Genomic DNA, 20,301 nt, shown 5'->3' on the forward strand with positions numbered 1-20,301 from the left:
ACAGTGTATCTACAATGCCACTTGCAAGTGTTCTTCAGTACAACCAAATCAGAAGTATTCCTGAAGTTAGACAGAGTCACTGAGTATAATAGTGCACATATGTGGGATGGTAATAATGACCAGATTCATCTAAAATACCAAGCTCTGACGTGACATGTATGTCTGATGTAACCACAGACAGGGAAAGCACCTTCAAGGAAAGACAGGAAGGAACTCATGAAAAAGGGGTGGGTGGGAGGATACTTTGTTTGGATTTCATGGCCAGATTGTCTTCTGCTATGGGAAAGTGAAAACTCAACACTCCTCTCTTAGGTTAGGTTACCCAGGGAGAAGAACCACATAGGAAGAGAGCCAGAAGTCTAGTCAGGGAGAAGAGGAAGCTTCAGGTGAGCAGGGGTAAAGTGAGAGTAACCAAAGTCAGTGGACGCGGATTTACCAGGCATCTAAAAGACACATCTTTCAGTCTAGGATGATGTAATAGTGCCCTCTAGTGGTGAGTAGAACAACACAACACCTTCTTTCATGTTTACTGTCCAATTCAATCCAAACTATTCAAAACAAACAGGCAAACCTACCAGATTTCCATGATGTATATATGTTAAGCGATACCATTTACACTTGTTAATTAGGCCATAACATTAACATTTATTTGAAATCTGAGTGATACCGGCCAAGAATAACATCAACGCAAGCCAGAGAGGAATTATGCTGCCATTCTTTTCGTGTCTTAAACATGTAATCAATTCTGGTCAGAGACAATTGTGTGGGTTTTGAATGTATTGAAAAATCACAGAATTGTTTTAAACATGTGTATTTAGATTCCGTTCGGTTAAATCTTAAAACATTCCATATGTGTATTTCCTTTTCGTGTTGGACAGGAGCCTGCATGAACGTGCATGTGACAGGAAAAAGTTTATTTTCATTTATAGTTTTTGACTGCACTTTGCTCACCGTCAGGGATGGAGGGAGATAGGGACAAAGTTCACAGAGCACATGGGGAGGAGGGGGAAGTTAAAAAAAAAAGACCTTTGAAAGCATAACAGCAGGTGGAGGGCTAAAACCAGACAGCACAGAACGAGACGAGGAGAAAATCAAACAGGAGAAAATGAAAGCAAACTTCCTCTATTATCTATACCAAGGACAGCCGTGCAATACGTTTTGTATGTAGACGCATGAGTGTGTCTGTGTTCCTGAGGGTTTGTTACTGTGTGTTTGTTGGTGACCTGTGCCCTGTGTTGTCTGTGCGCTGCGTTAGCCAGGTGAGCATTAGGCAACAGTGGAATGGAGGGAGAAGAGAGGAAAGGAAAAGCAGGGCCGGGCCCTGGGCGTCTGTCTGCTCTCCAGGAGCAGCTGATCTGGGCTCTGCTAGGGTCTGGACTCTCCCGGGAGGTCCTCGTCCAAGCCCTGGGAGAACTGGAGCGAGAGAGGGTCACCCCTCATGCCGAGAAAGGGGACAGGGGGGATGGTGAGAGTTCTGAGGAGGGAGAAATGGATTTTCCGCCCCCCATATTCCAGGAGCTGGAGGCACTACCACCAGAGGAGGCAGCCAGACAGAGAGCTCTGGTTGACCAACTGCTACAGTAAGACCAGACCTCTACCTTTCGTCGTGTTAACAACACAGACACCAATCTGTCACTTCGATCAACCATTAATATTGACACACACCGCAACACTGAGGTAGTCAAATCTCTTTGCTGCGCTATTAATCGTGTACGCAGGCTGAACTTGTTGCTTTTTCAAAGCAATGTCCAAGTCTTTCAAATTCTTACAGAACACATTTTAGATTATTCTATTCCGTTTTCCATTCTCTACCTTTTTCTGATCTTCTTCCACCAAGAAAAGGCTCCGACGAGTACAAACAAGTGACACTTTTACCTGACTTTAACTCCTTTTCTGGATCTTTTTCAAAGTGTGTCCCACTGTCCCCCTTCCCTCGTTCTCTTGCTCCCTCTCCCTCTTTGTGAGAACTCTCTCGGCCTCTGAGGTGAATTTAAAGGAGGGTTCCTCCTTTCCTGGTTACTAATTACCCAGGCCATCATTATTCTCTGGCCATTTCTATCTTCTTAATGAATGAACTACATGCATGGGTTAAGATTAACAGACATGCTGTTTGTTGTGTACTGTGTCTGTGTGTGTGTGTGTGTGTGTGTGTGGGCGTGTGTGTGTTTTGTGTGTGTTTTGTGCTGTGTCTGTGTGTGTGTGTGTGTGTGTGCTGGAACAGGTCTCAGTCAATGTTTTCCAAAACTTGAAGTGAAAAACATTATTTCATGTTTAACCTACCTGAAACTATGAACAATATTTCAAGATGTTAGTTCTGTACTGCTCATTGTTCTGTTCTGTACAGTTTAAAGTTGGCCATATTACATCACCTAGCGAACAAAGACACTTAACCAACCAGGCCCAAGTCTCACAATGAACCAAACATAGACAAAGCTATGTTAATACACATAAAACCTACATTATGTACTACTGAGAACCTTTAAGGTTTGTGTGGCAGCCAGTCTTATATCCACTTTTCTATACACACTCTTTATGGGTATTATTTCCAGTGACCAGAGAGAGCTGGACTTTGCACTGCTGTGCTTCCCCTTATCTGTTATTGTCAACATAGCTCTTTCGCTCTCTCTGCACCTCCATCTGTGTGTTCTGTGTGTGTGTGTCTGTGTGTGTGTGTGTGTGCTATAGGGAGGATCCATGGCGCGTGGCTAAACTGGTGAAGAGCTACATGCAGCAGCACAACCTCCCCCAGAGGGAGGTGGTGGAGTCCACTGGCCTCAACCAGTCACATCTCTCCCAGCATCTCAACAAAGGCACACCCATGAAGAACCAGAAAAGGGCTGCTCTGTACAGCTGGTATGTCAGGAAGCAGGGAGAGATTAGCCAGCGTGAGTATTTGACCAGCTCATGAGTTGACGCTGCCTGTCCTTCACTGCAGTATGGCCTTGACTATAGAAATCTACTATGTGATTCTGAGCCTGAAGAGCTCTTGCACATGATTATATCTAGCTGTCCTTTATGAGACCGTATGTAATACTACCTGTCAGCTGTACAACTGTGGGGGAGTCAAATAGACTGTAAACATGTACAGTAACATACAATGCTGTCTTCCTTAATGTTCCATAGAGAAACACCCAACATCCCAGAATGAGTCCTATTTGACCCCCCACACACAAACCAACACCCACAAATGTTTTTTTCTTTCATTGGGATAACCTGAAACTCAGAAATCCATGTTTACCATACCCAAGCAATACATTTAACCCTTACCCTAACATAAAATATTTAACATTTTGCCTAAACTGTAACCTAGCCTGAACGCTTAACCCTAAACATAACTGGTAAAGCCTGAACCTAAAAGTAACCCCAACTTCAACATTGCCCAATTGGATGTTTTACCCTTTGGGTCATCACACGTACAATACATAGTGTATAGACCTGGATCACACACACACACACACACACACACACACACACACACACGCCTATATTGTTTCCCTAACCTTGTGGGGACCAGAAATCCATGTTCCCTAACCTTAGCTTACCCTAGCTTTTTTCCTTGTTGGGACTTTTTCTCAATACTACTGATTCTAACACAGTGATACCATGTAAAATACAATGGATAAATATCCCCAAATTGTACAAATATGTTCCTTTCCAATGCAGAGTTCACTAATGCCAGACATGGTTTGGGGTCAGGAGAAGAGCCAGGAGAGGATGCCAGGAAAGGACGGAGGAACAGGTTCAAATGGGGACCTGCCTCCCAGCAAATCCTTTTCCATGCCTATGAACGACAGAAGAACCCAAGCAAAGAAGAGAGAGAGGGATTAGTGGAGGAGTGTAACAGGTGATATGAAGAAGGGAGTACAAATACAAAGTTAAGGAAACATTCCCAGAATGCAATGGAGTAGCTGTCATTGTAGTTGTGAGTACTCCTATAAAGGGTCAATCTGGAGTTTCCACATACATTTCTGAGACCTATATATTAATCATACTGATCCATGGAATCAAGACTATGGGCTTATTTCCACTGACCAGATTTTTTCATCCAGGATTTGGTTTAATCTGTGTCAGCGAAACTGATCCTATAATTTATAAATAATTAATGAGCTTAGTTTAGCTGTTGAAACAATCATTTGACAGCTTCAAACATAATCCAAAGATGTTGATATCCCAGATTGTCCAACCTTGCATCCATAGTTCTGTCTATGAATTTCGTAGTATTTACATTTCTCTAGCCCCATCCCACAGCTTTTGAAAGTAACAGAGGGCAGGGAGTTGGCTTTGTCATTGTTTTAACTGCTGATTCCCACTTTAAACATATTCTTCTGGCCCTCGGGCCTCGCTGGCTCTCCCTTAGGGCTGAGTGTCTCCAGAGAGGTGTGTCTCCATCCCAGCTGGCTGGCCTGGGCTCTAACCTAGTGACAGAGGTACGAGTGTACAACTGGTTCGCTAACCGCCGCAAGGAGGAGGCCTTCCGCCATAAGCTGGCTCTCGATACGCCTTACACAAGCCAATCAGCAAGCTCCACCAACCACACACTCTCACATAGCCCTGTGCAAGGTAACACTATCACCCAAATGAATACAACGATTATTTCAAGGGAGCAACACTGCCTTCTCCTCAAGAAAAGGTTGATCAAAGCATTTCTTCCTCTTCAGGAATGAAGTACAGCCAGCAAATCATATGTGACAGTATGGAATCAGTCAGGGGTCAAAATGGAGACCGAGGCTTGGAAAGGCGCATGGCCAGCCCCATCCAACTGGAGCCCAGCCACACACTCCTGGAAACAAACCATCACAAACCAGTGAGATCACCATTATATAATAACCACATCTCACACAGGCACATGTTATCCCAAATACACAGGATCACAAACCAGTGAGCAACCATCGTTCTACATCATAACAGGTCACTGCCATCACAAACCACAATATGTCATCAAGAGACTGATAAACACCTAAGCAATAGAGAGTCAATTGACAAGCCATATCGTATCAAACAAGTAATCCTGTCACCATAAACGTTTAAGTATAAAGGCCTCTAACCCCGCACAATAATCTACATGTGGTGCTCTCTTAGCTACCAACCACATTCTTCCCCTTTCAGGTATCAGGAGGGGGCTCACTGCCTCCAGTAAGCACCCTGACCTCACTGCACAGTCTGTCTGCCTCTCCTGCTCCGCCCCAGGGTCTCATCATGGCCTCCCTGCCCAGCGTCATGAGTCTGGGGGAGTCCTCTCTCCTCATAGGTAACACAGTAGCTCTGTGGACCATTATCAACAAACTGTCACCTCAACATATATCCACAACAGTAGTACATCATTTCCTCTTCAAGTAATGATATGAAACATGGTGTTGGAGTAACTGACAATTCCAAAGCAGCGTGGCATAGCCTGATCCACGTTTCCCTGGTCGACAGGTCAAACTGTACCTGTCATCAACAACATGGGAGGCGGGTTCACCACACTTCAGCCAATCTCTTTCCAGCAGCAGCTTCAGTCCTCGTCCCAGCAGCAACTCACACAGCAGTTCCAGAGCCATATGGGCCACCACAGTCCTTTCATGGCCACCATGACACAGCTCCCTTGTCACAGTAAGACCAAGGGGTACTGGGTTTTTACATGTGGAAACAAAGTCAAGACCTATGTAATTATTGGGAAAGTGAAGCCTTTTTTCTTGTTTTGGCTCTATGCTGAGAAGCTTTGAACTTGAAATCAAACAATAACTATTAAGTATTTTTTACTGAGATTTTCAGCAAATGAAATCCGTGTTCAATTGGAATTAAATCTGGAGATTGACCAGGCCAGCAATAATGTTCTTGTTTTCAGACATGAAATACTTGCTTGTTGTTATGGCAGCATGTTTTGGGTCAATGTCTGGCTGTATGATGAAGCGCTATCCAAAGTTTGGAGTTTGGAGGCACTGGCTTGTTCTTCAGCAGGCAAGATGTTTCTGTAAATGTCAGAATTCATTCTGTTGCCACTGTCATTTTTTGTAAAATGAAGGTTATTTAGATTTGTCAGCCTCACAAGGGCTTTCTAAACTTTCACTGACACTTCAATATACCTCATAGGAAATTATAGAGCCCAGAATCAAGACTTGGCATTGATACTGATCTAACTGCCTGCACAAATAACATGACAAAACAACTTATTAACCAGAAACACTTGTCAAGACAATTGTTCCAATATCTTTGGTGTCCAAAAATATAACAATCGTACAAGAAGTGTAGACTAAAAATGTAAAAAAAAGTATTCTATAACCTCATAGCAACTGTTTGATTTTAAATAAAGTATTTTGCAGTTTAAAGCCAAAAAGGACAAACATATTTGAGGACTCTGTATGTGAGAAAAGGAATAAGTGAGAACATCATAACAGAACTACTAAAACTATAGAGGGCTTCCTAAAGTATCTCAACGCCTTGTTCCAATTTCTCTATTGCAGTGTACAGCAAGTCTGATATGCCCCCCTACCCCTCATCCAGCCTCTTGTCCCAAGCCATTGTCATCACTGACAGCAGCAGCCTGGGAACACTGACCAATCTAACGGCAGTCAGACAGGTATTTTGAATCCAAACCTTCAGTGTTATGAAAGTCCACTAAATAAAAACTATAGACAACTTCTGATCATAAAGTAGTCTTAAATGGGCCTTTTTACTGTTGAGTTTTGTTACAGATACAATTGCTTGTCACATTTTGCTAAGACATCACTTGCCAATGTGAAAATGTGTCTAAGCATGTTATAAAATGCTCTAAAACACTCCAAACCATAGACGTGCTAATCTTCTCTTTAATGTTCTCTAACAATCATCATAGGTGTCGCCTAAAGTCTACCGATTGCAATGATCTATAATATTATATTCTGTTTTGTGTAAAAAAAGGTGACAGGTAACCTGCTCTCACAGTAGAAATGCATTATGTCCAGCAGAGGAACATAATATACAGTTACATGAAAGTCAAGGTTTACTAGCTAAGGATTGGAATTATTATTAATGTGGGTTGAATCTGTCTTTTGCATTGATTAGATTCTGACCACAGACCCGGAGGAGCAGACCGACCAGCCCATACAGGCAGACTCCTTACACCTACAGTCCCCTTCACCTGTGCCAGGTAAATATATGGCTTGAGGTGCAGAATATGTCACTGAAGATGAAGGGGTCTGACACTACAAAGGACACTCAAAACATAAAAAGCTTTTAAGCACGTAACTTCCTTTAGGATAGACAGCGGTAAATATTAACTACTGCATTACAGTAGCCGCCATTGTAATTAGGGCATTTAAATGCATGGTTGAATTGTTAGTATAAAAACAGGAAACTAATATTTCATCTGCCTTTTTTCTAGTTTCCTCTGGTTCCATAGAGCTGTATCCTCCATCTCAGACGAGTGAAACCCATCCATCTCACCTCCTCTCCTCTTTGCCAGCAGACATCAGCTCCTACATACCTGCACAGATGGTTTCAACTGCACAGTAGCAACAGAACGTAACCCATAGGTGACAGGGACTCAAGTATTATTTGAGAAGGTCTGGTCACAAAGATTTTGCATGGCAGTCATCTTAATAAATAGTACCTCAAACATGGAATCCAAAAAAGATTTCAACTGTTTATATCTGTTTATACCTACAGTAGTGGCATTGATAATATTTTGCAGCTATCAGGGCTATCACCTTGCAATGCTGCACCATTTGCCTTGTCTTTTGTGTGTTCATATGACATGAGTGGGCAAATCCTGACTGATGTCCCCCCACAAACAATTTTACTCTGCCGTAATGACCCGGTTCTGGGTTTAGATCCAGCCTACGGTCTGCCGGTTAAGGCACAATTTAATGTGAAGGCATGGGTGTAAATTGGGGTGTAACAACATATGTTATTACAAGTAGAAAACGGTATGAAGTTACTAGCCTTGTTATTTGAAGAAGCCATCCATTACAGAAAACAGTGTAATCCCTTTTCTACCAATACTACTTATTTTGTGGGGTTTTGTGAAGGATAAACCATTTAGGTTGGAATAATCAGGTATTTTGATGATGAAAGTATCAAACTTTGTATGCTACTACATTACTAGATACTTTAAGGAACATTTTGAAGATTGGAATCAGTCTGCAGAGGCTGGCAGTCAGCAAGTGCAGCCATTTTAAAATAATGCACTTCAGATTTCCTGTTAGAAGAAAATAGGTACATTTTTTAAAAACAATATTAAAATGACTATGTAATGTTATCTATCCACTAAATAAAAACTATAGACAACTTCTGATCATAAAGTAGTCTTAAATGGGCCTTTTTACTGTTGAGTTTTGTTACAGATACAATTGCTTGTCACATTTTGCTAAGACATCACTTGCCAATGTGAAAATGTGTCTAAGCATGTTATAAAATGCTCTAAAACACTCCAAACCATAGACATGCTAATCTTCTCTTTAATGTTTTCTAACAATCATCATAGGTGTCGCCTAAAGTCTACCGATTGCAATGATCTATAATATTATATTCTGTTTTGTGTAAAGAAAAAAGGTGACAGGTAACCTGCTCTCACAGTAGAAATGCATTATGTCCAGCAGAGGAACAGGTCCCCCATTTTATTAGACCTTTCACTTCTCTATGCAAAGGGATTGAACGTCTAAATAAAGATTTCTTGCTATAGTGCTATTGTAGATTTAATAACGTTCTTATTCCCTAAAAGACTAGTTTTTCAAAATAACCAGCAACCATGAACATTGGTTCTAATTGTCCATCATTCACATGATTTTATGCTGGCTTCAGATGCTTTTCAGGAATAGCAAATTTGGAACAATTTGTCACTAATAAGATTTTAGCTAGCTTGACAGTTCAGTTAATAATTAAGTTACCTAGCTTGCTTAACATTGACAATGTTCAAAATTGCTACAGTATCAATCTTGATGAGGTTTCAGAATATTTTGGTGAAAAGTTAAAAGGTCAAGTTTCCAACTTGTCATTCCAACATGAAAGGGTCATTTAAGTTAGATATTCCACTGGGGAAACAGGAGGTTTAAATACTTCTAAAAGCATTTGGATATGGCAATAAATAAGGCTATATACAGCCCAGTGATAACTTTAAATGTCTGAGGTTTTTGCATAAATGGGGAGGAAATGCTGTCTAATATACTGACAGATTGTGGATGATTGCGACTTGGCTGTAAATATTTCCTGTAGCAAACTCTTCATAAGCCTTAGGAATGAAAAAAGGTTTCTTCTGAAATAAGTGGTATTCTATCATTTAGGTAGAGAGATATAATGAAATGTTGAATTTGGAAATTTTGGAATTTGCCATTTGGTGATTTTAGTATTAAAGGTACACTGAGTATCCTCTCTTTACCCTTTACACAAACTCCTCCCATTCCCTTATCAAAATAGACTGACAAAGTATTAGCTAGTTCATGGTGGTTTTGTGGATCTTTTGGTTTTAGAAAATTAAATCAAAGTACTTCTGATGGCTGACCAAGTAAATGAAGATTAATAAATTACATATTAAAATATGCATCTATCAATATAGTTGACGATATATTTATAACTGACTTTTTTGTTAAGAGAAAAGTCAAGAGAATCGTGTAGGCAGCGAAGTGTTTGTCTTCCACCAGAACTGTTTTATTTTAGGCTTCCTATTACGTAACTACATAAAGTAAATAGGCAGCGAAATTTTTGCCTGCACCAAACCTAAGGAATCATGTGCGTCGGCTGTTACAGGAGTCGAACATGGAACTCTTATTTCGTAGCCCGTCTCTAACTACTACACCAGGGGTGTCAAACCGGTTCCACAGAGGGCCGAGTGTCTGCAGGTTTTTGGTTTTTCCTATAAATTGGTTCCCAGTTCAGACCTACACAACCAGGTGAGGGTAGAAACGAACCAATTAGTGACCTAATTAATCAATCAAGAACAAGGTGAGAGCAAAAATCTTCAGACACTCGGCCCTCCGTGGAACCGGTTTGACACCTCTGCACTACACTATTTAACAAGAGTTAATCAGTCAGGGACGGACGGATTCAGTAAGAGACATTCACTCTTCTAAGCCAGCTCTGCTTACGCAGTCCAGCAGAAATCTAGTGCAGGCTTTCTAATCACATATAGTAGTAATTTGAAGTCACAGTCATCTTTACAACAATAAGCTACTTGTTTGATGTTTCATTATAGACATTTAAAAGTTAATATGCATTTTTTTATATAAAATTGTTAGTAAGTAACATGTTTGAAAATCACTGCTGCTTATAATGTTTGTGTCTTCATTACAAATATATTGTGCCATACTTAAAAACAACTGTAACATCCTCATTAAGGTATTTTATAATCAAAAGTGTAGTCTATATTAGTTGTGGGTTGTCATTTAGTGGTAGATAACCTAATAAAGTAATTTCAAATTATCCTTAAAGGGTAGGAAGCACAGCCATGTAATACATTGATTGGCAGGAGTATTCACATAAAATCCAACAGAAGGCAGAAGACTGATCAGGGTATGCTGGAAAGGTTTCCTGAGGAGTGGGGTGTCATAAATCAGCATGCAAGATTGTAATCCAACTAGCCTGCTAGATAAACATTTAACATTAGCACTGTACTGTATGTCTCAGGTCAAATTTATATGTGGGAAAAGTGTATCCAAGAACTAAAAAATATACACTGCCTGGCCCAAAGAAAGTTGCACACTAATATATTGTTGGACCGCCATTAGCTATGATGGAAAGTCAGTGCAGGGCTTTTGACAATTAACCATGTCACTGTTGTAGCTGGGTGGCATCAGTCCCCTCAAATGCAGCACGAGGCGCATCAGGCTGCATATGCACTCCATCCCTGATGTGTAGTTCAGGATGATGTTAGCATACCAGTAAATGAAGAGAAGCAGAGAGCAGGAACATCTCTGGGTGAAGGTGCATGTAACCCCTGTGCAACATTTTAACATAGGCCCAAATTCTGTCTACCTGACATTGCACATTCACAACTTTTAACCAGGGAGTATCAATTTAATTGAAAACTGCTTTTGGTTTATATCGTGCTGTTCCAGTGTCTTCCCAAACACTATAACATCATCCAAGCAGAACTGGATTCTTGGTAAATCTTTTATGATGCTTTCAACACACGTTGAAAGTGGCCTGGCCTTTAGGAAAGACCCATCAAACTCAACTCTGGAGCTCAAAGCCAGTTCCACCTCTTTCATTGCAACCCTCTAATCAGGGACTTATTTAGACTTGGGACACCAGGTTGGTGCAATTAATGATGAGATAGAACAGAAAACCATCAGGCACTGGACCTTGTAGTGTAAGAGTTGAGTACCCCTGAGCTAGACCATAAAGGACCTGTTTGTATCTAAAAAGGCCATTGTGTTTGATAAATTAGGTTACTCCTGTCTTTGTGGAGCAGAACGTGGTGGTATGCATTCTATAAATCAAGGGTGGAGATGCAGAAGAAAGTCTTTGTAACTGCAGGTCCCAAAAAAAATCTGGGTGCGCAAACTTTATTGTATTGGTTTGAACTCCGGAGGAAATGTTGTGAAGTCCTTCACACAGCGCAACATCTTGCCATCATACCAGCTGCCTTCCAAGTGTAGTTAAACATTGCAGAATCAAGCTGTGTGATATACAAGCCCACTACAACATTTTCTTTAGCAAATTACCCTGCAGCTTGCAGTCAGTTACATAAATCAAATTTCCCTCATAACCAACTAGCCTCATCAATGTTTGAACAACAAAGCATTGGGCAACAGTGTCATGCAATGAATAATGGATAACTGAAACCACAGAGGCAATATTCTACATTATATCCACCCAACATGCAATCTGCAATGTGCACATTATTTCATCATTAGTGCACACCTGAGTGCTCATGTAACAGTCCCTTCAGGAACATTCGCCAATATTCTCAAACAAAGGATTCATGCTGGCTGGATTCTTTGAGTATTGGATAGGGAATACCCAGCGCATCTTATCACCGGGATGAAGTCTAATATTGGATATGGAATACCCAGCGAATCTTAACACGGGATGAAGTCTAATATTGGATAGGGAATACTCAGCGAATCTTATCACAGGATGAAGTCCAATATTGGATATGGAACACCCAGTGAATCTTATCACGGGATGAAGTCTAATATTGGATAGGGAATACCCAGTGAATCTTATCACGGGATGAAGTCTAATATTGCGGATAATTGGGTGGCCAAAAACAAGGTTTGGAATGTGTGGGCTTCAGGTGTAAACCTGCTGTTGCTCAAACCCTAAGATAATCCTGGCTGATTCCTAACAGTTTTCCAGTCCTGCTGGGGATTTAACACTACTAATCCAGCTACCAACCCGAGCACCTTGTTGAAACCACATCTGTGACACCTTCTCTACACTGAGCTCAAGGCAGATAACAGGTACTCTAACTCTCCTATTGTCACAATAGGAAGATAGTTCTGCTTTCGGGTTAACCACAGCATCTTATGGAAGCATAATACTACAAATGTTAGGCTGCTGGGACTCCATCAGCTCCATTAATGTACAGATAGTGTCCTTTTGTGAAACAAAAAGTACATGAAACATATCTACAATAAATGCACACCCAACATATCCTCAGTGTAATCTGATTTCTTTATAAAACATGGCATAGCACAGATATTGCCTTGGGCAGAGAAAGGTGTAATGAGATTTGGTGGAAGGCTTATTAAACATTTTGGCAATGCATTCCAGGAAAACAAGAAATATAAAACAGTACAAATTGCTGTGATTTTCCAAAAAAATAACACTGTATGAACTGCCATGTAAGAACAAATGCAAATAAGTATGTGTGTGAGTATATATATAGTAACAGGACACCAGTCCACCATAATAAGAGCATTGCATCAAACTGGCCCATATGGAAGGGTTCCAGTGTTTTACATTATAATATCAAAATAAACCACATTTTAATTCTGTAATATGAAAAGTGTATAGTCCAGAAAGCTTTCAGCGCTTTTCTACATTCTCTTCTACCCTTTAATCTGAGACTTTTTGTTTCTTTTTCTTCTTGGCCTTCCGGGGTTGACTGTCCTCTGGCCTTTTCTGATCCTCTGTTTTCGCATCAGTAGAGGATTCTCCACCGTTCTTTACCACCCCACAGTCCCCCTGGGACGTTTTCCGCCTCTTCTTTTTCTTTGGGGCAGGGCTGACGTTGCTGTCCTGTCTTTCTGCCTCCTCTGCTTTGCCCCGGTCTTTTTTCTTTTTCTTCTTTATTTTCTTCGAGGCGGGTGGCTCTGAGAGGGAGGGAACAACTGCCAGTGGGAGAGCTGATGCCACGAGGTCTGTGACTGACACCGCCGCCTCTCTAAGTCGCACCTCCATCTCACTGTCACTGTCACTGCATGCAGAAACAACAGGTAAACCCTTTACAACAGGTTCATAAAATAGGAGAGATTTCAAACACGACTTGCTATTGTATAAGAATTTCTGCCTGGAAGTGATAATAGGTTTTTCTTCCCCCTCTGGCCTACTTTGAAAAAGTTCAACAGTAATAATAAAAAAATGTGTACAGTTATTTAAATAAAACTAACAAGATACACATAAGTATCCAGTATAAAGGTGAGCTATTGAGGAGAGACACTATTCTAGCAATCCAATAACAAATGTATATCTCCTCAACCACTATAAAGTGTCAGGGTCACAAAGTAAAACGGATGACGGAGAGAGGTTTTGAAACAATCCTTTTAAGTTTGAAAAAAACACCACATAAACAAGCATCACCTTGAGCTGGGAACAGGCCTCTGTCTGAGAGGAGGAGGTTGTTCAATGGACAATGCTCCTGGGATGGATGTAGTGAAAAGCCGGAAACCTTCAAAACCAGAACATAACATCAAAACCCTTCCAGCCTCATGTTTTGTACTCCAGCAATTTGGATTTCAAATTAGGTTAAACAGGTTGACTGTCCATTTTAATTTTAGGATTTTTTCATCCATATACAGTAGAGAGATGAGAAATAAAAGGCGCAGCACAAGACTAGTCTATCAAACCAGTCAAAACGTGACTATTTTGTCCCATATCCCTCATATTGTGACATATCCTAAATTTACTGTATACAAAAAAATGTGTAGTGGCACAGGCTTGATGTAGTCATTGCATGCTAGGAATATCAGACCAAACTTTCACCAATCAGACTCCAATTTGACAACTTCATAGTCATTGTACACCGCTCAAAAAAATGAAGGAAACATTTTATCATCACAGTATGACACCAAGTCCATTAAACTTCAGGGATATCAATCTGTCCAGTTAGGAAGCATAAGCAATTGTGAATCACCTGTTCTGGTGCAAATTAAAGTGACAACCAGTGCACTGGAGAGGCAACAGCAAGACAACCCCCAAAAAGTGAATGGTTTTGCAGGTGGTGGCCACAAACAATTGCTCTTTCCTTATCCTACCTGACTGATTCTTCTCTAGTTTTGCTTTTTGCTAGTGTCCTTGTCACTACGGGTAGCATGAGGCGGTACCTGCAGCCCATTCAGGTTGTATAGGTAGTCTAGCTTCTCCAGGAGGGTACATCCATACGTGCCATCACAAGAAGGTTTGCTGTGTCTCCCAGTACAGTCTCAAGAGCATGGAGGAGATGCCAGAAGACGGGACAATACACACGGACAGCTGAACAGGGCAGTAGAAGGGCATCAACCCAGCAAGAGCCCCACAAAATGACCTCCAGCGGGATACTGGTGTGCATGTTTCTGACCAAACTGTCAGAAACAGACTCCATGAGGGTGGCATGAGAGCCAGACATCCTCTAGTGCAGGGGTTCTCAACCTTTTGCAAGCTGGGCCCCCCCAAAGCTGGTTCATTGCAATTGGGCCCCCCCTTCCCGGCACCACCCCCACTACACCACCTTGCATAGATAGATAGATAAAAAGCCCCCTAGGCTATTATTTTTAGGCCCACACATTATTATTATTATTATTATTATTATTATCATCAGTAGCGGTAGGTAGGCTGATTATCATTACTAGGCTATTGTTATAATTGGCAATAGCACCAGACTTCTAATGTGAGCTTGCAGGCATTATTATTATTATTATTATGAGTAGTAGTAGGCCCATTATCATTACTAGGCTATTGCTATATAATTATGAGGTTACATGCTTTATTGTTGGTATCATCATCATCATCATCATCATCAGGCCTATTATCATTACTAGGCTATTGCTATAATTGGGAATTGGAACCAGACCTCATATGAATGTATCCTCTATTATTGTTATTATTACTAGGCCTAATAGTAGGCATATCATCTGCATTTTTTACAGAAGCTTGCAGGTAGGCGATGTTAATGTGAGACCTGAGCCTGCTTTGCCTTGCAAAGATCCTCAATACTTGGCGCAATGTCTGATAAACATAGCCTCAAGTGAGGCAGGATTCTCAAAAATGACTGCACTCAAAATGAAATACCGCAATTGGGCACAAATCCAGGATGACACAAATAGGTCGACGCAAAAGGAAGGAGAATCTTCAAGGCGACGTCACAGAGTTGAGGGTTTTCCTGCATCAATGCTGCCCAGAATGATGAAAGAGGGCAGGAGGTAAAGAGTTCCTTCAGCCTACTGTCACTCTTCAGCTCAATAAGCTGTTCCTGCATATCAATTGACAACTCGTTTGCACACAAATGGATCTCGAACCCACGCAAAAGAGCGATAATCCTCTTTAAAGTACGTCGCAAATTGTTCTCTCATTGCTGACAGGTGCTCAGACGCTGACTGAAATAGAGAGGAGAAATCGTGTGACGTGCCTGCATCAGTGATAAAGTCTGCAAGGCTGGGGAACATCAGTCGCCGTTCCCTCGACTGATGCGGCCATGCCAGAGGTCAAGTTTTTGTGTGAAGGCGTCCAGTCTATCTGCAAGGAGTAAAATATGAGTTTCACGGCCTTGCAAAGACAGGTTGAGGCCATTCAAGCGGTCAAATATATATCGACCAAATAGGACAGAGACACAAGCCACATGGTGTCATCCAGATGCTTCGCCAGAACTGATTTGATTTCTGTCAAAAAACACTTCACCTCCTCTCGCAGCTCATACAACCGCTGTAACACCCGCCCCCTGGAGAGCCAGCGAACTTCAGTGTGCAGAAGCAGCCGTTTGTGCCCTGACCCCATCTCCTGGCAGAGGATCCCAAACAAGCGAGAGTTTAGCGGCCGTGATTTGATGAGATTTATCATTTTCACGGATTGGTTCAGCATGGAGTCAAAAAGAACTGGCATTTTTTTAGCAGCTAGTGCTTTGCGATGGACCATGCAATGTGTCCATTTCACAAGTGGAGCTACTTGCTGAACGCGAGCAGCTAGGCCACGCTCATGGGCCGTCATTGCCCGCTCACCATCCGTGCATTAGCCAACGCATCGGTCCCAAGTCAAACCATTTTCACTGAGAAAAATAGCAAGGACATTGAACATGGCTTCTCCTGTAGTGTGCGACTGAAGAGGCCGGCAAAACAGGACATCCCCCTCAATCGCCTTGTCCCGCAGATACTTGCCATAGGTGAGGAGCTGTGCCTGCCTAGCAATTTCAGTGGATTCGTCCAGCTGCAGCGCGTAGTAAGGACTCTTTTTTTAATGAACTCTCTATCAGTTGCTCTCTGATATCATTAGACACGTCTGAAATTCTCCCTGCGACTGTGTCATTGGACAGTGGTACTGCACCGAGCCTGACTGTTGCACTATCTCCTATCATTATTCTGCACGTCTTGCGCGGCCGGCAAAATGAGAGACTCTGCAATTGTATGCGGTTTACCCAGTTTGGCCACTACATACGATGCCTCCAAACACTGTTTAGACAGTGCTGTGAACTGAAATTGTTGCCTGTTGCTGATGGCGGCCATCAAGCTTTCTTTTAAAATATTCAGCCAGTTTATCCTTAATGCCAGCATGCTTTGTTTCAAGGTGCCTTTTTAGTTTGCAGGACTTCATGCTGTCGTTTGCCAGCACCTCGGCACACACGACACACTGAGGTCTGAGATCAGCCGTGACTGTAAACTTTGTCAGTGAGTCAATGAGTGAGTGAGTGAGTGGGTGTGTGGGTGTCTCTCGTGGGTGTTGCAACACGGTGAAAAAGGCAGAGGGGTAGTTAGCTAAGAGCTAAGAAACAATTACTGGCTATGGCTGAGATGGGGATAATCTTTAAAAAGACTGTTTGTGGGATTAGTCTTTAAAAAGACTGTTTGGGTTTTGAAGTAAATTGATATCGATGGATAACAACTACACTAGCGAGAGATGGCACAAGCGAACTTGGCAAGAGACTAGACTGGAGTGAATGCAGCTATGTGAGTCAAATGCTGCGATTTATTTTTATGAGAGTGAGTGAAGAAACATTTACACCCCGCTCTGTAAACCAGGGCGGGAACGGCGGCGGCCATGCGCATGAGCGATTCATTTGCAGCCTGGACGCGGAGTGGTGTGAGTGTCCTCACTGCTGAGCGAGGCTACTGAGAGACTGACCGCCTGTGAGTGCTTTTGGACGGGGGAGGGGCTCACGGCAGCACCCGCTGCTCGTTGAGCACAGTAACTGCAGAGTGATACGTGCTTTCGAGTCTCCAAACACCACAAAAACATTTTCGCCATCTTATTAATTTATTATAAATTCACTTCTGACAACTTTTTAGGAATTGACAATTTGCTTCAAAGTTTTCGGAGTTGAGAAGCTCCATGAAGTAATGCGACAGCCATCTAGTGCCTGCCCCGGCCACTAGCTCGTCGGTCGGACAGTCCTGCGCATAGACCTCACTGTAAGCTGGAGGTCTCTCAGACCGCTATCGTTAATAAGAGGCTTTTATTTCGCCGTTGACAGTTCCTTTGTTTATATCACAACACATGTCCATCATAAGATCAACGGGAACCTGTGGTTAACTGGTCTTTTCGGAGTTAAACTCCAAAAGAGTGCCCTGCGGGCTTGACAACCTCGCTGACCGGGCGGTCACACACACACACACACACACACACACACACACGCACACACACACACACACACGCGGGGGAGAGAGAGATACCGTTTCTCTTCGGGAGACTTGATTAAATTATGACAAATATGCTATATACATGTCACTAGATTTGTCGCTAGTCGCTTTTGACACAAAAGTCGCCAGGAGGATGATTTGTGATATAATAGTCCAACTACTTGCATTTCAACATGGGAGGAACCTTCATGAATTTAATTTTTTCTGATTATTTTTTTCCCCCATCCTGTAGCCTACTCGCCCCCCTGGGAAAGTGTCCGCGCCCCCAAGGGGGGCAGGCCCCGCCGGTTGAAAACCACTGCTCTGGTGGGACCCGTGCTCACAGCCCAGCACCATGCAGCTCAATTGGCATTCGCCAGAGAACCACAGAATTGGCATGTGCGCCATCACAGATGAGAGCAGGTCCACACTGAGCATGTGACAGACATGAAAGAGTCTTCAAACACCGTGGTGAACGTTATGCTGCCTGCAACAACATCCAGCATGACCCGTTTGATGGTGGGTCAGTGATGGTCTGGGGAGGCATATCTTTGGAGGGTCCCACAGACCTCCACGTGCTAGCCAATGGTATCCTGACCACCCCTCCAGTCACATGGGGGCCATACACACAAAAGGTCACATGATGAGTTGCCGTGATGAAATTCTTGTTTTGGAACAGCTTGTTATTTCAATTATTTACTTAGATTTTTGGTGTGAGTTTGAATCCAGCCCTCAATCGGTTGGTGATTTTGGTTTCCATTGACCGTTTTGTCATTTTGTTCCCAACAAATTACACAATGTACAGTAACGATTTTGATCTTTAATACATTTCATTCATCAAGACCCGATGTCTGATTTAAGTGTTCCCTTAATTGTTTTGAGCGGTATATCATTTCAATTTAAAATGGTTTACAGAGCCAAAACAACATCTCACAATATACGATATGTTTCAGCCTCACTGTATTTCACACATTCTGTTACTACTGCAATCAGTTTACATTTGAAAGATTTCTAGATAAACCCTTACCTTCTTCATCTTCACATTTGGTTGACTCAGTGCAAGGTGGGGGTTTTGACGTTTCTGCAGGTATCACTGAAATGCAACTGATCAAATAGTACACTTAGCTACAGCAGCAAGTGACTCCAAAGGACAGATGAAGATAAAATGAGGCAAAAGCTATAACAGTTTGACGTAGCTATAGTACTAATGATTATTTTCAATGTTAAAAATTATTTCATGACAAAAAAATTAATACCTGTCAAGGATTGCCCCTAATTTTTTTGCAACATGCAAACGGAACTCTGGTGTCGTCTGAAGCTCGTTCCCATCATGTTCATGTTTAGACACAGAGACACTGTCGACCATGGCACATGAAAGATGATTAGTGTAAGGTGCAAAGCTAAAAGTGAGACAATTTAATCTTGTCATGGTGGATAATAAAAAATAAAGAAGGGATTGCTTGCATCAAGGACAAAGCTAAGTGTTGGAACATTAGGCAAATTCGGGGTTATGGCATGAATGTATTACATGACCCAATGTCCTTACAGACACAGTATGTTTTAATTAATAATAAAATATATATATGCTGAGAGATGGGCCTGTAGAAACCACTCACAAATTCGTGGCGAGGTGGGAGCGAATCTGTTAAACACGACTAATCAATGGCTAAATTGAGGATATGGTGTTTGTTTACAATTTACAAAATCTTCGTATTGTAAATTCAAACAGGCCTCACATTTTGGATTACGGTGGGCTAACACAGTTAAAACTCATGAGGCATTCATAAAGTGAAATTATTCGAAAATCAATTGGTAATTTACGTCTTATATGTCTCCAGCTAGAAACTGCGTACACTGGGTAGGAGGACATACAGAAAAAAGAAAACTTACCGACGGGATAGCTTGTTCCCAACATCTAAGAAAATAAAATATTTACAACATTACTTTTAGTACAGTCATTCTCTATGGGTGAGGTTAAGATAACGTTTACTCGCCAGCTAGCGATAACTTCTTTAGCTATCTCCCATCCGACTTTTGTTGTTGGTTAGCGAACTACTTCAATCCTTAATATAGCAAAGTTACATTAACGGAAATCTGAATTTCCCAGTCGTATTGGTATTGTGTGTACCGTTATTACCACACGTAGGAAAACTCCAAGTTGCTTCCTTAAACCTTTCTAGATCATCTTCACTGCTTGAGTCTTCAACCGTCGTTCCAATGGGCGCTGACATGTTGGATCAAGCACGTGTAGAACGCAATGCACCACGGGTAACGAAGTTAAATCTGTAAACTACAGACAATACTACAGAAATGGGGTACAAAGGCCATCCTAATCTACAAATGTATGACCACATAGAGACGTGTTGTCCTTAGATCATAG

General features: G+C 41.9%; 2 protein-coding genes across 4 annotated transcripts; one reads left to right on the forward strand and one right to left on the reverse strand.

The window, feature by feature from the left end:
• The first annotated feature begins 236 nt into the window (after positions 1–236).
• On the forward strand, positions 237–8,878 carry hnf1a (HNF1 homeobox a). Of its 3 annotated transcripts, XM_010876329.5 has the most exons (11): positions 237–493; positions 1,256–1,580; positions 2,686–2,885; positions 3,664–3,844; positions 4,358–4,560; positions 4,659–4,804; positions 5,080–5,248; positions 5,419–5,592; positions 6,444–6,559; positions 7,024–7,108; positions 7,343–8,878. In XM_010876329.5, exons 2-11 carry the CDS (start codon positions 1,282–1,284, stop codon positions 7,471–7,473), a joined length of 1,704 nt encoding a protein of 567 aa, XP_010874631.2. In that variant the 5' UTR covers positions 237–493; positions 1,256–1,281; the 3' UTR covers positions 7,474–8,878. The 3 variants fall into 3 exon arrangements, with proteins under 3 accessions (XP_010874631.2, XP_010874630.2, XP_010874632.2); XM_010876328.5 differs by lacking the exon at positions 237–493 and having other exon boundaries at positions 769–1,580; XM_010876330.5 differs by lacking the exon at positions 237–493 and having other exon boundaries at positions 770–1,580; positions 5,107–5,248.
• Positions 8,879–12,554: 3,676 nt separating this feature from the next.
• On the reverse strand, positions 12,555–20,152 carry c13h12orf43 (chromosome 13 C12orf43 homolog). The gene is made up of 6 exons (XM_010876342.5): positions 20,050–20,152; positions 19,812–19,836; positions 19,178–19,276; positions 18,949–19,025; positions 13,702–13,789; positions 12,555–13,318 (listed from the first exon to the last, which is right to left on the reverse strand). Exons 1-6 carry the CDS (start codon positions 20,150–20,152, stop codon positions 12,958–12,960), a joined length of 753 nt encoding a protein of 250 aa, XP_010874644.3. The 3' UTR covers positions 12,555–12,957.
• Positions 20,153–20,301: the final 149 nt, after the last annotated feature.

Source organism: Esox lucius, chromosome 13 (assembly GCF_011004845.1).
Source record: "Esox lucius isolate fEsoLuc1 chromosome 13, fEsoLuc1.pri, whole genome shotgun sequence".
Taxonomy (NCBI): Eukaryota; Metazoa; Chordata; class Actinopteri; order Esociformes; family Esocidae; genus Esox; species Esox lucius.